At 38.3% G+C, this 16558-nt stretch overlaps 1 protein-coding gene across 6 annotated transcripts in view; it reads left to right on the plus strand.

Annotated features, from left to right (window-relative positions):
- Positions 1 to 16558, plus strand: part of unc13c (unc-13 homolog C (C. elegans)) — a 103523-nt gene that overhangs the window by 49523 nt on the left and 37442 nt on the right. For all 6 annotated transcript variants that reach the window (XM_032507195.1, XM_032507029.1, XM_032507140.1 and 3 more), the window contains 5 exons: positions 861 to 1017; positions 1483 to 1551; positions 8476 to 8565; positions 9564 to 9692; positions 15966 to 16099. In XM_032507195.1, the coding sequence (XP_032363086.1) occupies positions 861 to 1017; positions 1483 to 1551; positions 8476 to 8565; positions 9564 to 9692; positions 15966 to 16099 (579 nt within the window). The remainder of the gene's footprint in view (positions 1 to 860; positions 1018 to 1482; positions 1552 to 8475; positions 8566 to 9563; positions 9693 to 15965; positions 16100 to 16558) is intronic.

Below are 16558 nucleotides of genomic sequence, written 5' to 3' on the forward strand. Positions count from 1 at the left end.
CAGAAGATGGTTTGCAACAGTAAAAGGTTGCTGCTTCAGTCCCTCCCCTGGTAAATAGGACTTGTGTCATTTTAATCCATTGTATTGAGGTTAAGTTTGTGCTAGGTTGACATATGTGGATTCACCTCAATGGAAAACACTTACAGCAAGTGCGCATACTGTGCTTGAGTTTGTCTCGGTTGTATTTGTTACAGAAACAAACAAGTTTAATGGTACACAGTAAAATGTATATTTTTCTGTTCTGTTTCCCTGGATATGATTACACCTTAGCCCCCACAGGACCTCTTGATTTACTACCAAACGTATTTGCTCCATCTATAACTTGGTAGCTGTGAGTGTGATTTATATCATTTGCGATATGTAGTCATTAAAGACACTTTTACTACATGAACAGAGCAGTTAACTACTTATGCACTGACTCTTCTACCAGGAGTAACTGTTTGGAACATTAAAAATTAGCTCTCTCTTCAGTAGGTAGGTTTCAGAAGGTGAAAATAATGAAGAAATACTGTACTGCAATATTTCTGCTCACTTTTCTTTTTTTTTACTGTGGTGACTGTAATGCTATGGATAGAAGCAAGGTATTGTAAATTTCTAGAGCTATATATTTCAAGGGAAATATTTCTTAATTGTTCTTAACTATGTTCTCTTTTAGCGCTGTTTAACTTTGCGGATATTGAGGATTGCTGAAGAGCATGGCGTGATCATTTCATCATGTCTGGAATTGAGTCGTTGATGTGGGGTCTCAAACTGTCTCAATTTTTTTCATGTGATTGTCTATTGATTCTTGTTGCCCAAAAATGGCTACAGCACTGCTCTTTTTGCTATGTAGAGTAATAGCTGTTTCTTCTCTTCTGTAGGCACTTCTCCTGTCTGTCCGCCAAATACATGTGTCCCGGTGTGCCAGCAGTGATGAGCAACCTGCTTGCTAATATCAATGCCTACTTCGCCCACACCACCACCACCACCACAACCACTGCCTCCGCCTCTGACCGATTTGCTGCATCTAACTTTGGTGTAAGTGCATCTATTATTGTGTTTGAGTCTGACATCTGCACACATTACTGCAGTAATGTATAATAATATAGTGCTAAATGAAAAATGTGTGTTCTATGGTCTCCAGTTAGACCAGTCACATCAATTACTGTCTTATAGTCTGATATGGAACCCTTTACATCGCTACTTTTTTTTTTTTTAGATTTAGCTAAAGTTATTTGTCTAAAGCAAGGTCTGTACTTGAAATCAACAAAATCTCAGAGGTTGCCAGTACTGTCTGATTTAACTTTTAATAAGCTAATTTTGTAAGGTATCACCTAATATTTCCAGGCAGTAAGCCGAGTCTGTAGCTAAACCCCTAAATTTTGTTCCAGTAAGTAAAAATGAATCACTGCAGGCATAGCAATGCTAACGTCCACAAAGTGTAATAAATAGCTTTTGGTGTGGTGACGCTGAACTGAATTGTGAAATTTTTCATCCTGACAGAGGGAGAAATTTGTCAAATTACTGGACCAGCTGCATAATTCACTGAGGATCGACCTCTCGAAATATCGAGTACGTATAAACTTTGCATCTGGTGTGTTAAACTGAGATCATGTTTGTCTCTGTGACTTTCTTCACTTCAAAAGAAGGATCATTTTTAAAGTTTGCTGTTAAAATTTATTCTAAGTCAACATAAATAGTATGTCAATAGACCAAGTTTTAACTGGACATTGTGTCTCTATTTTAAACACTGTAGGTACAATGCTTATTTTCTGTAAAAATGCAGGTTGCCATTTAGTGTGTTTATTATTTGCATCCTCTAAAACTGATTGTACTTTGACAACAGTGTTCCCATCTAAGGTACCTACCACATGGTTGATTTGATAGGCTTCAAGGTTAATTTAACTGTTTATAGTACACTGTGTGCTTACTATATCTGGCTTGGAGCAGCATTCCTTTTACACTTTGTTGTTGATGCTAAATGTGTGCCTGTTGCCCTCCAAATGTGGTTAACAACTGAATTCTCTTCTTTCTTGGACACAGTTCCATGTGTATGTTCTGCATAGGTGTATAAGGCAAGGTAAATGTTATTCTAGATGTGATGGTATGGCATTTTTTTAATGTCACATGTGCCACACTCATGTTCACATAGTATTAACAACATATAGTATATGGCTTTAAGATGACTTTGTGGTTTTAAGATTTGTTAAGAAGTGTAAAATTAAAGCAGACATTATACATAGATACATATAAACACAGACGGATCTCATGTCATACATTGTTGTTCACCACGACCAAAATGCCTGAATCAAATTTAATTAATAGAATGATAAATTACTATTAAGTGTGTTTGCAGTTTTCAGCAGACTGTAGCCAGTGGTGTAGCCAGGTACATAAATATCAATAATCACCCTACGGTGTCGAGGGGTCCATCAGCAGCTCAAGAAATAGTGGTCGTTATGGACCAATAAAAAGACTCTGTCGTTGGGTGTCTACCATTCTGTCTGCCGTGGTGGTTCATGGATTGAGTGGTAATGGATTTAGGGTATTGGACTCGTTGTAAACATCAACAACAGGGTTGGTAATGTTGAAAAGCTTGCAATATTTAAAAGTAGCATATGGGTTTGAATATTAAAAAGCTAGTAGCTTTGTATCATCATCTATACATATATTGTAGTAATTTGTCAATGACCACATAACAAAAGGCAAATACACTTACAGTATAGTTACCTGTAGTAGAGTCTTATTAGTGTTTGTTGATAGTGTGTTAAATCTACAGTGTAGTCATATCTGAAGTCTTACTGGCTGTGTTGAATTAGACCACATTTTCATGAAATGTATTTCTAATATTTTGTCCACCCCCAATTAGATATATGCTGGGGAAATACAATTTCTATTCTGCGGGTGTAGTGGCATTTCATCCCTCACCGAGTTGGTCACACTCACACTTATTTATTATTATTTTACTGTATGATAGAGGTTCATTCTCCATGGTCATTTGTTCTGTGATTGTCACTGAAAAACGAGCAGCCGGCAACATCCGTTAGCAAGCTCCACTGTAATCTTGTATATAGAGAATTTTCCAGTTGACTGTATGTCTTTGATGTAAACTGTTGAAAGTCACCATTTTATGGCTCACTAGGCTAGTAAGCTAATTTTTCCTAGGCTATTTAATTCCGATAATTTTCATTTACATGTGTTGCAGCTGTATGTATGTACAGCATACAACTTCAACATAAGGGAAATGTAGCACAATATGGATGTGAAAGCAGTTATAAATAGCCTATGTGACAATAATATTTGTTTTGCTTAAAATCAACAAATATTTGTGATAATTAATCGGGATCTCACTATTGATCAAAATAATCGTGATTTGTTTTTTATTATTATTTATTTATTTTTTATATTTTTTATTTTATTATATTATTTTGGGCATAATCGTGCAACCCTATTGCGACATCTCAAAATCCTGGAAGGACTGAATGACGCATAGCTTACTTAAATTAAATATACCTAAAAAGCTATGTTAATTAAAAAATATATTCAAAATTTAAATTAACAAAAGAACATGAAAAGCTCTTGATAACGTTTTTTAACCACATGCTCCTCTGCACACCTTATCAAATTACCTACCAATGAATATGAGTTATTTCAAAAGAACATTCAAAAACATTGTTAATGTTCCCTTACCCCAGAATGGTTTTCCCAATGCTCAAGTTCATGCGTGATACTGATTTCACTGTTTTCAGTTTTTGTAGTTTTTAATTTAATGTGATTTTGATGTGATCATAGAAGTGCCCCTAGCACTTCCATAAAAGGCCATTTGACCCAAAACGAACATATGATAAATCTTAAAAGTGGCGCTTCCGTCCTAATTATGCTTTAAAACAAAAGTTTGACTCGGGTACATTTACAAAAAGACCCTAGGTTGCATTTTGGCCGCAGTTATGCTTTAAGTGAAGGAGAGATGGCTTCTTTTATTTTCAGATGGCCTGGCTGTCTGGTGATGACACGTTCACTGAGAGCAGTCACAGAATATCACATTGGCTTCACCTGCCAGCACTGCCCTGCTGCTCTCTTGTCAAGCCTGCCACAGACCAGTGGTTCTTTCTCACAGACACACGCACGCACGCACACACACACACACACACACACACACACACACACACACACACACACACACACACACACACACACACACACACACACACACACACACACACCATACTGTCATTCTCTCACTCTTTGAAGCCGTCCCACAGAGCCGGCCTGCCACTATTGGACAGTAATAGGATTCAGATCTGGCTTCTTCGCCTGTTCACCGTATGGATTTCCCTATAATGACATTCTGAGGTATATTGAGTTTGCTTTTGTAAAACAGGGGACTTATATCAGCAGAGAGGGAGCCAGGGTGCAGCTGCCACTCTACATTTTGCTTCATATGCGTTTCTTCCTTTAAACTTTATTCTAACAGCGCTGATACAGGGTGACACCTTGTATAGCCAGTCTGTCCCAGCTGGGATTTGCAGGTTTTGCTGGGACATATCAGTGTTCAGAACACGCTGCGAGGGATTTGGGCTTAGTTTGGACAGTTTGATATAAAGTGATATTTGTTCAGTAAGCACGCCTGGGAGTTGTGCGTTATTTTTTTTAAATGAAACTCTGTGCAGTATTAGTGCTTTGTTGCTTTCTACGGAGCTGTAGTTCCTACTGCCGCCTCACTTAAAAAAAAAAATAGTTAGTTGTTCCATACTGTACTTGTAGCTCTCCTTAGCAGGACTGTGTCATATTCAGTAACATTCTGCTGTTAAAGCCCCACATAAACAAAAAATTACACTTCTGGGACAATATCCACAATGTTGCTCTATAGTAAGATGTACTTATACATATCACAGTCTGCTAAAGAAGCAAACAACAGGCCTCTCTCATCCTCACATGGCAGAGAAATATAATTTTCTATTTTCTGGAGGAATAAAATATTAGCATAGAACAAAGCTGCATTTACATAGTTTCCGGTATTTGGGATACTGTTGTTCTTTGCAGAGCAAAACTTACATAATCCAGAGCTAACCCTTTGTTATTTTATTTCAATTTTATGACAAAGCCAAGGACAAGAGACAAGCTAGTATCACCTTTCACCGAGGGCAGCAGATAACGAAACGTCTGTGCTAGTCTTGCTTTGCCAGACCTTCCTTCACAGTGCTGTGGAGGAGGGTCTGGCTAGTCCACACAGCATTCCGGGATGGGAGAAAAAACATTCTCTGGTTTATTGGCATTTCTTTAAACCAATCAGAATCGTCTTGGGCGGCGCTATGCGCCTTTAGGAGCAACGGCATATGCCTCTGCTCAGGATGGTCAGAGTGCAGGGTGACCAGTGCAGTGTTCCTGTGGCAGTCGAGGTCCAGTGCACGTCAGTGCATGACTGCTTTTGATCTCTTTTTCCACATGATTACATGCACTCACTCTGGTGTTTCCCAGTGTTTGACTAGCAGTGTTTTTTTTAGCCATCATGCTGCCTTTGTAAAAAAGGTTAATGTTAAAATAAACAGTCTACAATGTACACAACAAACAATACACTGTATTTTGTTTTTGATGATAAGCAGCCACTGCCTTAAGGTTTTGCACTCATTGTAGGCACAGGCCCAACATAACATGTAATGTGCTCTAAAACAAAGACAAAGAACTAAATGCTCATCAGCATCACTCACTCCTTGTCCCGTCTCATAATGGACTTTCTGTCATCTGGCAGTGCTGATGTTGTCTCTACTTTGGCTCAGAGACGGATGCTTTGCTTTTTTTCGTATGCTTGGCTGCTTCTGGGCAATACATCTGTTCTGTGTTAAACATCAGCAATTGTAAAGTACAGTAAGACACTGAATTAATAATTTTGTATGTTCATCAGAAACAGAGAGACGCTGATTTAATAAAAAATAATCACAGTTGTGCTTTGTAAGTAATGCTTTACCAGTTCATAAGTACATGCTGGTTTTATGCTATTTAAGCATCCCAAACTTGCTTCCCCTCCTGAAGCTGTGTAAATACAGTAATTTGGATAAATCCTATTCAGTTGTTCCTCACCTTACACACATTTAGTCAAAAATGAATTCATTTTGTGCACCCATCAAAACATAGTGTCAAATATCAAATTAGATTGCTAGCTGAGATCATAATATGTTGTGTTTGTGAGGAACCCACCTACCTCCTTTGCAGCAAACATAATGAGCGCCTATGAGCACTTCACTTTATTTGACTTCAATCACCATCATAACAAAGCCGGATTACAATTTGATGTCATAATTCACTAACAGATTAAAAATGCTACACTGTGAAACATTTTTCCCCTTTATTTAAATGTATAGAATATTATATGAGATTTTATTATGTCTGCAAAGAAAAAAATGGTTTCATTTAAAAACCAAGCAGACTCAGTGGGTTTGGACTTCCACTATCACTGAAAAGGTAGCCTGACAGTAGTGAAAATTGCAGTCTTTCATGGATAATTTTCCTCTCTTTGGTAAAGGTGTTATTGCCTCTATTGGAAAAGCAAGAAAGCACAGACTAGTTTGACATTAATTGAGGAATGCAGGGGCCTTAGTGGAATACAACTAGATAGATAGATAGATACTTTATTCATCCTGATGGAAATTTTAAGCATCCGGTAGCAAGACAACCATAACACAACAAACACATATACACACATATATCACACATATATAAGAATAAAAATAAAAAATCACTTACAGAAATGCAATGACCATGACAAGGTAAGGCACTATGGTTGGCTGTGTGCAAAAGTGAACAGTGCAGGGATTGAACAGTGTAGTAGATCATGATTAAATATTAACTATGACTAAAAAATATAAACATAATATAAAATATATTAAAAAAGCATTTTTAGCAACAAAGTTGCATTGCAGACCTAATTGGTTTCACTCTATAAAAGTTGCAAGTTGTTCTCGTTTAAACGCCTCGACAACTGTCACTCATCTCCTCAAATTGTAGGTTGTAACTGTTCCAGCACAGTGATTTTAGGTGGTGTACTGAACGATGGCATCACTCAAGGTTGCAGTGGAAGCTACAGGGACTGATGGTTTCCCTTTTGTCTGAAGGCTACATGCATGTGAGGTTATTGAAATTTCAGTGTCAGCAGAGAAAGGGCAGTGACTGATGGCACTCACAGGCTCCATTCTGTGAATAAGACTGATCGCAGTACAACAGCTGCAAGACAATTTTATTCTTTGATTGTAATAAATTGTAAGAATTTGTATTGGAAGGATTCTGTGGACTGAATGAGACAGGATACTCAAGCTTCTTAAATCCCAATTTAAAATTTAAACAGTAAATCTTTTAGCAAGAAAGAAGTGATGAAATACTTTAAGCACTATACTTTCATGGGAATTTTTATTATTATTATTATTATTGTTAATTTAAAAGGTCCCAAATGATTTTCTTTTCTTTTTTTCCCCAGTCAGACGCCAAAATAGTACATAATGGTTCACATTTTCTTTTGCACAATGTGTGTCAAGCTTGTTTTCCTGGAGGCTGTTTATCTTTACAGGGGACTACACATTCATCTCTAAACTAGACTGCTACTATTAATCGCGAGTCTAGAAAAATATACTGTAAGTAGACATTTGACTGTCTGTAAAGCATTAACAGGCCTCCACATTTATTGCTGGATCACCTAGGACCAGGCCTATAACCTTAAGACTCTGTCACTGAGTCCCTGAGTGATGAAGTTCCACTATTGGTCTGAGTGAGTGTGACGACATGAGTGTTGTTGTTTCCCCAATGGCCTGTGACAGATAAACTACTCAAAAAACGAGTAGGCCTACACATAGTGGGAGTTTCCAGGTTGTGTTGGAACAATTATTTTCAAAACTCCATTGTCTGTTTTGTGTTTTTTGCTTCTTCTTTGAAAACTGTCCATCTAAAGGTTTTTTATTTTGTTTCATCATCCCAATAAAAACCTCTATGTTGCCCCCATCCAAAAGATGTCAAGCGAGTTTTGCTTCTTCTGTCTCGATCTGAGATAGACTTCTCCTGTACTTGTACTGTCAAACCTACAGGCCGCTGTGAAGATTTGGCTCCATTTCCTGAATCTCCATTGAGCATTTATTGACAAACTAGAGGAGGGATAGAAAACGAGCAAAATTGTATTAGACCACTAAGAGAGAAGAGAACTAGGATAATGTATGGGCCAGTGATGCCTTTCCTCCGGGCTGTCAGGGCTTTATATGCTCCTCGTCACGGTGCTTTGCACTGCCTGATGACTTCATGGCCCCGAAATAGAGGTTTTCATCAGCAGAGACCTCCCTTGTCCACTTAACGATTAGACAGAGAGTCATTTTGGTATGATTGCTGGGCGTTGCTCTGTAATCAATTTCAATGTTTCTGGCTAAGCAATGTTTTGGGTGGGGCTGTGAGACTTTAAAAGGCTGCTTTCAACAAGATTTCTCCTCATGTTATTTTTCTTCGCTCTCCTTCTTACTCCAGGATAATTTCCCTGCAGGAAACCCAGAGCGTCTCCAAGATCTAAAGTCCACTGTTGATCTGCTGACCAGCATCACCTTCTTTAGAATGAAGGTAGCGTGTGTGTGTGTGTGTGTGTGTGTCTGTGTGTCTGTGTTTCTGTGTTGTATGGAGCACACTGCTAACTTACCTTTTGTAGAGGTTATTTTTAAATGTAATCACAGAAGGGTTGTGCCCTTTTCTGAGTGACTAGTAATACTATCATGAAGATTCAATTATAAACATAAAGCCACATTGATTTTAAGCCCGTTTTGTTTAGGTAAAATTGATTAAACTCATGATTTAAGGAAACCTGTCCCTCTCAACACCACTAATTATTCAAAAGCAAGTTATTTAATGTTGCACAATTTCTTTTTTTGACCGATACAATGGAGTCATGTTTGTGTTGTTTGTGTTGTTATTTGTGTATACAGTTTACGGATTGAACTGTATACCACAGTTACTACTGTACATGTTCAAAACGCTTCCAGCTGTGTCGTGCTCCCCCAACACTATGTCTTGACGTCTTCCACTGTATGAAGGGCCGGCTCTATTCAGCTTTCTTTTGGCAGGAGTGTGAGTGTAGAGCTGGTGCACTGAGGCATTGCTAAGATGGCAGCTATGAGCAAAGGAATGAAATCTGTCACTTTAGCTTACCAATGCTTTCAATCTGTGCAATGCCCATGCCGCGCTTTACTGTGTATATGCACAGCTGCTCACACACAGGAGCTACAGTGTTACTTACTGTATAAGACTGTAGTTCATTTTGCTGCACACACACCTAAATGCCAGTCGGGCCAAATGCCAATTATGATATACATAATGGATAGCTTGCTCTTTTTCTACAACAAAGTTATATCTTGGGATTAATAGTTCATGTACATGTAATATGATATTATTATGTTATCACTCCACTGATGGATGGTACACTATACATTGAAATAGATTTAAGACACGGTAACTGTCATAGATATGGGTTGCTAACATGATATATAGTTATTGTACAATTTTACGGCTATGAGAGCGAGCACCTAAAATTTTAATCATGCATGTGTGTGTGTGTGTGTTTGCAGGTACAAGAGCTCCAGAGTCCACCAAGAGCCAGTATGGTGGTGAAGGACTGCGTGAAGGCGTGCCTGGACTCCACATACAAATACATTTTTGATAACTGTCATGAACTGTACAACCAACTCCTTGACCAGGTAAACAGCTTCCAAATCCTTATGACTATCACTACTAATTAACCTGTTCAGTTCATTAACGCCAGGCCTCTACTTTTACACTGGTACCAACATAGCTGTACTAGGTACTGGGACAGAGTAAATAACTGCAGAATCTTGCAAACTCTATATTCCTTACATTACATCTTGCAGATAGTAGACACAGATTCTAAACAATGTTTCATTTTAACATGTAATAAGTTCTCACTTGGATTTGGTTTTCCTATATCTTGAAACTCTAAACGCTAATCAAATCATACACAAAGACAATTTAGCTAAAATGTAGGTTGAACAAGAATAGTTACTGTACTATAGTTGTGAGTGCTTTTATTTAATTGTGTCAAAAAGATTAAGAAGAGATGAAGGTGCCAGGTCATAAGGTGTGGCTAGTGTTAGAGTCTAATCAAAATAAGGCGCAGGCTTGGTTCTCGTACCAGACCTGGGCAGTGCCTCTCATCTTCGGAATATAGCTTTTTTTTCTGCGGCAACTGCATGTTGCAACTTGATGATAATTGGCTCATTGGTCAGTCAAACCCTTCACCCAATCACTTCTTCCTCCACCTTCCTCCTAAACACCCCAGTAATCAGATATTCATTGTAAACATTTTTAAAGACGATTATTTTTAAAGTAAACTCTGTTCTGAGGGTTTTTCTTTTAACATCTGGTTTCTTGTTTTATTTATCTGGTTTCTTGTTATTTTGTTAGTTGGTCGAAATCCAGTCCCAGTGCTTATCAATCATCTTGAGACACGTCATAGTAGGGCTGAGTACCAAATTCAATACTTTTTAGGCACAGACCGAATTTCTTCTAAAGTATTGAGTATTGAAAAATGCCTCGTCATTCAATACCCAATTTTAAAGTCACGTATTGGCATTGGTATTGGAAATGTTTGAGCCGTACCCAGCCCTCGATTTACCTTAAAAAAAATTGTCACATCTGTGGCTGAAGCAACCTTTGTACATCTTGCAGCAAATGTTGAAAAGCTGAATGTTAATGCAAACTGTAATTGTAATAACTGCGTTGCATTTGTTCACCCCGTTTATATTATGGGATTTGTCTGCCAGCTGTTTAGCTTTAGTGTTCTTTTGTTTCTTTTGTTATGGTTGTTGTTGTTGTTGTTATGGCTTCCCTTGGCTTAAAAAGCCATATAAGCCAAGCCGGCCCATCCAGAGCAAACAAACAAGATATTATAAAATATTAACAAAAAATACTAAATAATAAAAAGGGTGTTGTGCTCTCATGCATAGTACACACTGGACACTGGCATATGTGTTTATTGTTATTTTAAAGGTTATTTGCATTTGCATTTCTTAATAATTTCATGAGTAAACACAGTATGAGTAAGAGCTTCTAAATTTAAATGACAGCATACCTGCTCTGCTGATTTACATATGTAGTCACATTTAATCCACAAACTAGCATTTCAACATATGGTAATTAGCTAAGCAGATAGGCAACACTAACTAGATAACTGACACTTAATGGAGCCTTTATGAATGTACTACCTTCATCACTGGAAACAGTGAGCTGTTTAAGCTTACCTGAAAAATCAGCCTTTAATATTGGTAGTCCTTTAAAAGTAATTAATATTAAATAGCGGTATTACTTCTGGGCCACTCTGAATTCATTTATCAAAAACGTAAGGTAAAAATACTCTTTCTTATATTTTCTGGTATTTGCTGGCACTCACATCATGCCTTTATCACGTTTCACCTTCAGCCTGTCATAACGCAAACATCACGCCTTACCTTCTGAGCTTTAGTATGCTTTGTATTGATGTGGATTTTCAGTTTTTTAAGCCCCTCAATGTCTCCAGGCAATGCTGCCTGGAACGCACTAGGATTCGGCAATGGTTATGGTTAAGATTAGGGTAAGGTGCCTTGAAGTCAACTGTTGCAGCGCTGCCTTGAAGTTAATTAGGCAATGGTTATAGTTAAGGTTAAGGTTTGGGTTAGGTGCCTTAAAGTCAATGGTCGCAGCACTGCCTGGACTGAGACGCTGGGGGTTTAAAAATACCATCGAGCATTGATGTGTGACAATGCCGGGAAAATATAAATTCAATCGATAGGCTCAATGCTATGACTGACATTTCCCAGAGAATAATAATGTTCACCTCGTCTATTGCAAACTTTGCATGAAGGACTTCAATCTTCTAAGAAAGAAAAGTCAACAGTGAAGAGCCACACAAAGGCAGCCAAGCATCAGGCAGCACTTAACCTGATCCAAATCACCATCTCTCTCACTTTCTGTCTCAAATGTCCAGATGGATAATGTAAGAGCACAACAAATACATTTCAACCTTGACAATAACAGTAAACTGGCATAAAAGTATACCGCCACGTGTAGGAATGGATCACTAGCATGTCACAAGCAACTGGAGTTCTCATATTAATTCCAAGAAACACAGTCCAGACCACAGTTAGGGTCATCCGGACACATGAGGATTTCCATGGGCTAGTTTACTTGCTTGAGTAAATAATCAGGCAACAGGCAGTTCCGCCTGATTATTTTACGGTTTACTTCCCAAGAAGAATGGCCTCCACACCTCAGAAGATAATGTCTCTTAGGATAATGGGTGCAATCCACTCAAAAATTGAATAATAAGCTTCCTTTGTTTAAACAGCCTGAGGGGTGGTAAGCAATTACCAAACCGGGGGGATAGACACTTTTGCTAATTACGTCTTCGTCCGCCACAGTTTTACAATTGGCAGCCTCTCCATCAATGCTTCCTCCTAGGCAAAAGAAAAGGACTTTAGCTTCACCCCAGAGCAAATCTCATTGTGACTATAAATGATTATGTTCACATACACTAGGTAGCCTTTGACTCAGCAGATAGAACACATTTCAGACCCCAATTCTCCAGTTGCTAACGGTGACTGAGTGTGGTGACACAAGCGCTGACACTGTGGCCAGGCAGGCAGTGAAATATCCCAGCCACAACGAGGCTTTTTGCATAACATAACAACAAAGCTCTGTTCTTTTGCCTTGGCGTTAAATTACTCGGGGTAGGAGTGGCGGGGGGAATCTAGCTCAACAGTTTCCTAAATCCTGGCAGGAAAAGGAGGATTTTGAAAAAGCAAGACGAAGGGGAAAGAGGGCAGATGAATCTCAAAATATAAGACCTATTTAAGAGTTATTTCACACTTTTTTGTTAAGTACTTAATTCCACTTGTGTTCATTCATAGTTTTGATGCCTTCAGTGAGAATGTACAGTGTAAATAGTCATGAAAATAAATGAAACACATTGAATGAGAAGGTGTGTCCAAAATTTTTGGCCTGTACGTGTGTGTATATAAATATATATACACAAATTGATTTCATCAGCATTATCACACATTTGCCAACAATACTCAAATGGTTGATTTAACTCTGTCTGACTGAAACATTGTTTGTTTTCAGAAAGTGTGCCTTAGAGTGCATTCTTTGATATGTAAACTCTCTGGACCTTAAAATGCATTGCAACAGCTTCAGTTCTACCCATAGCTCTTTCTCTTGGGAATTTGATCACATTCTTCTGGAGCATCCTTCAATCAGAGACTGTAATTTATGTCACATTGTGAGAATTGATGAGGAGCCAGTTGTATGCTAATGCTGATTTCTCCCACACAGGGACTGAAAACGCTAAACAATAAACATTAACCACTAGCTACCCTCTAGAGGAGCATTACACTGCTATGAATATGTCTTCTAGTGCCCCCACCACCACAATTGAGCATGCAGAGTAGTGAAACTACACTGTAATCTTCAGTACAGTATTCACCTCCTAGTACAACTGAGAGTGAAGCCCATGAGTTTGATGTTGACTGTAAAAAGACAGAAGTCCACTAAATCACCTTTTAACAATGTGTGTGTACATACTTGAGGTGAATACAGATGAGCACAGGGAGTCTACACTATGTTTAAGCGGGATGCATACTGAATCCAATTTAGTGGGATGACACAACCTTCAGTGTCCTTCATACATGCAGACAGCTATGCACACGCACAAAGATACACCCACTGACAGGTTTTGCATAGCTGAGTTACCTCCTGCAGAGACATTTGTTTCATCATATCACGCCTCCTATTTAACAGAATTTTACCTTGTTGCATGTAGTAGCATTTCTCCCCCTGATGGCCCAGGCCTCTAATACCAGGTCAGACCTTTATCTTTGAAGCAAGCATCCCTTTTCTAATTTCATTAACTATGAGTAAGGGGCCAGTAACTACTTGTTAACCTCTCAATATTTTCAAGTTCATGATTAATGGGCCAAGCAGATCTGTCTCTGGCGCTGCTTGCCTCAATTTATGATCACACTAAACAATGTTGTTTCACATCTCAGCCTTTCTTCACCAGTTCTAGTAGCACATACTGTAGATGATTTCCCAACACAGTCTTTAGGTCAAGATTCCGTTACATAAAGATCCCTGTTGCCTCCATGTTGGAAAGCAGTGCATTTTTCATGTCTTGCTACACAGCAAATGTAAATGAATATGCAAATTAGAAATGCATGAGCCTTTGATCAATACGATGCCTGGGATGGAACCTCCCATGGAAGGAGTAGTAATCAGTTGTCATGACCATGGCACACGCAGTGATAGACTTAACATTTGCAGCCCCAAACCCAAATGATTAAAGTAGTGAACACTGGGTTGACACGGAATCAGCTGTAAGCTGTATCTGTGTTTCTTGTTGCTGTGAGATTAAATTCCTCCAGCTGCAACGTCTGCCTTGCACCACTAGACATTTAAAACAAGAATCAGCGTCATCACACACAAGTTGATTATTGTATGAACTGATTAGGTTTTAAAGACTGCATCAATGATGAATTGCCTCATGTTGCATTTCAATTTCCCCAGCTCAAACTACAACATCTACTCTGTGTGCTGCACCAAAGTCAATAGGCTTATGGTTGTTGAATTATTCAACCTAAATTATTAAACTGATTGGAACATGCTTTATTTTAACACTTTTTTTCAGCAACATACATCAAGCATATCTTTTGCTTTAGTCAGAGATACTGTATATCCACATATGAGAGAATGTTTATTGCATCCTACTGGGAGGTCATGTACCCGTAGTCCACAGTGTTAGTTCACATTTATAATTGCCAGAGTGCATAAGCATGTGTGTGTGTGTTGCATGTTGTTATGTCTGATACAGAGCTGTCAGTATGGCTGAGTTTGTTTCAGTATGTGAAATCAGCTCTGTGTTTTCTGTGTGCGTGGCCTTGCTTGTTTTCTATGCAACCTGAACAAGGCAGAGTGGAGGACTGAGACAGTGACATGCTGGCTGGAGATCATTATGGTTGCACTCAGTGTGGGATGAGCAGATGCTAGAGTCAGTGAGAGGTTTCATATTTATCACCTTTCACCCCGGGACAGACACCAAGATTTCTGCAATACACTTTGACGCACAGCCCTATCTACATAAACACAATACTGGAGGGTAAATAAAAACGTTTTTAAAACTTCATATTTGTAATCCTTAAGATTTCAGTCCTGGTTGATTTGGCAAAACCTGTTATGTTTGCTGTATCTGTTTCCGCTGTAGACAAACAAAATCCTGTTGTTGAGGTCAGTCAATAATCTGCCTTTTTTCCATCATACAACCGTAATCTGCATGCTCTGGTTTCAAAGCATCTGGCACATCTGATAGGATTTTTGCTTTGTGATGTTTTATTACAGACAGTGACAGTGACAGTGTTTAAAACCAATGACCAAAATAATCACATATTTACTGCGTTACTTATGGGTGGAATTATAGTGAATAGAAATGATTCTCCTTTTTTGCTGGTGGCCCCCTAGAACCCTACTTAAGGAACCACTGCATTAGCAGAACAATAAAGATTAAGGCTGATATTGTTGAAATAAAATTCCTATAACAAAAATGCTAAATGACATACATCCATAATTTCAAACAAATCCAAAGAAAAGTTTTCTGTTATTTTTCAGTTGTTTTATTGTTCTTACTCTGTGAAAATCTGCCATTATGCTTCCTAACCATTGCTTTTTATTCAAGCATATTATCGATTGCGCAAAAAATGTCATGGCAAGATAATATTACCGCAGGCATTACAGAATATCTAAATGCATTATAAAGTCTGTGCCGTACAAGAGCAATCTTCATTTGGCTTTCTCTTTGTGAACCTAGGCAAGTTAATATTTTTTGCCATATCCCAAAATTCTAATTTCCTTATCATATATTCTGGTTCACCTTCAACACACTCAAACTGTCTTTGGACTCTTAACCATCCTAATTTTATTTTCTGTAGAGCCGAAAGCAGGACATTCCCCGAGAGGAGCAGGGTCCGTCGATAAAGAACCTGGACTTCTGGCCAAAACTCATCACTCTCATGGTGTCTGTTATCGACGAGGACCGGACGGCTTACACCCCAGTCATTAACCAGTATGTATTTCTTTATTATACACAACATGCTTTCTACCAAGCCAGCTTATCCAATGCATGTTCAACGTGTACTTAATTAGTTACTATGCCAGCTTCTGTGGTAAGGCACTCTCATTACCCATGAATTGTTAAACATTGCGTCAACAACATACCATTTGCATGTAACCATGTATGCTTAATTTGTATTTACCCAACCATTCGCAACCAAATGGACATAGATGTGGTTGACTTGAAAGGAGGTTTAAGGAAGTGTTTGATATGGAAATATAAATAAATAAAAGTAGCGTTTGGGTCTTTAATAAGGCTCATGCTAATTGAATATTTAGTTATTTGTTCAATATTTATATTATTCTTTACTCTATTTTATGGCTTCATTAGTCATTACACAGGATTAAATAGGCAATGAATAGAAATCCCTTTTTAAGGACCATGTTAAGTATTTGAAAGATTTGTTTTAAA

Source organism: Etheostoma spectabile, chromosome 1, assembly GCF_008692095.1.
Source record: "Etheostoma spectabile isolate EspeVRDwgs_2016 chromosome 1, UIUC_Espe_1.0, whole genome shotgun sequence".
Classification (NCBI taxonomy): Eukaryota; Metazoa; Chordata; class Actinopteri; order Perciformes; family Percidae; genus Etheostoma; species Etheostoma spectabile.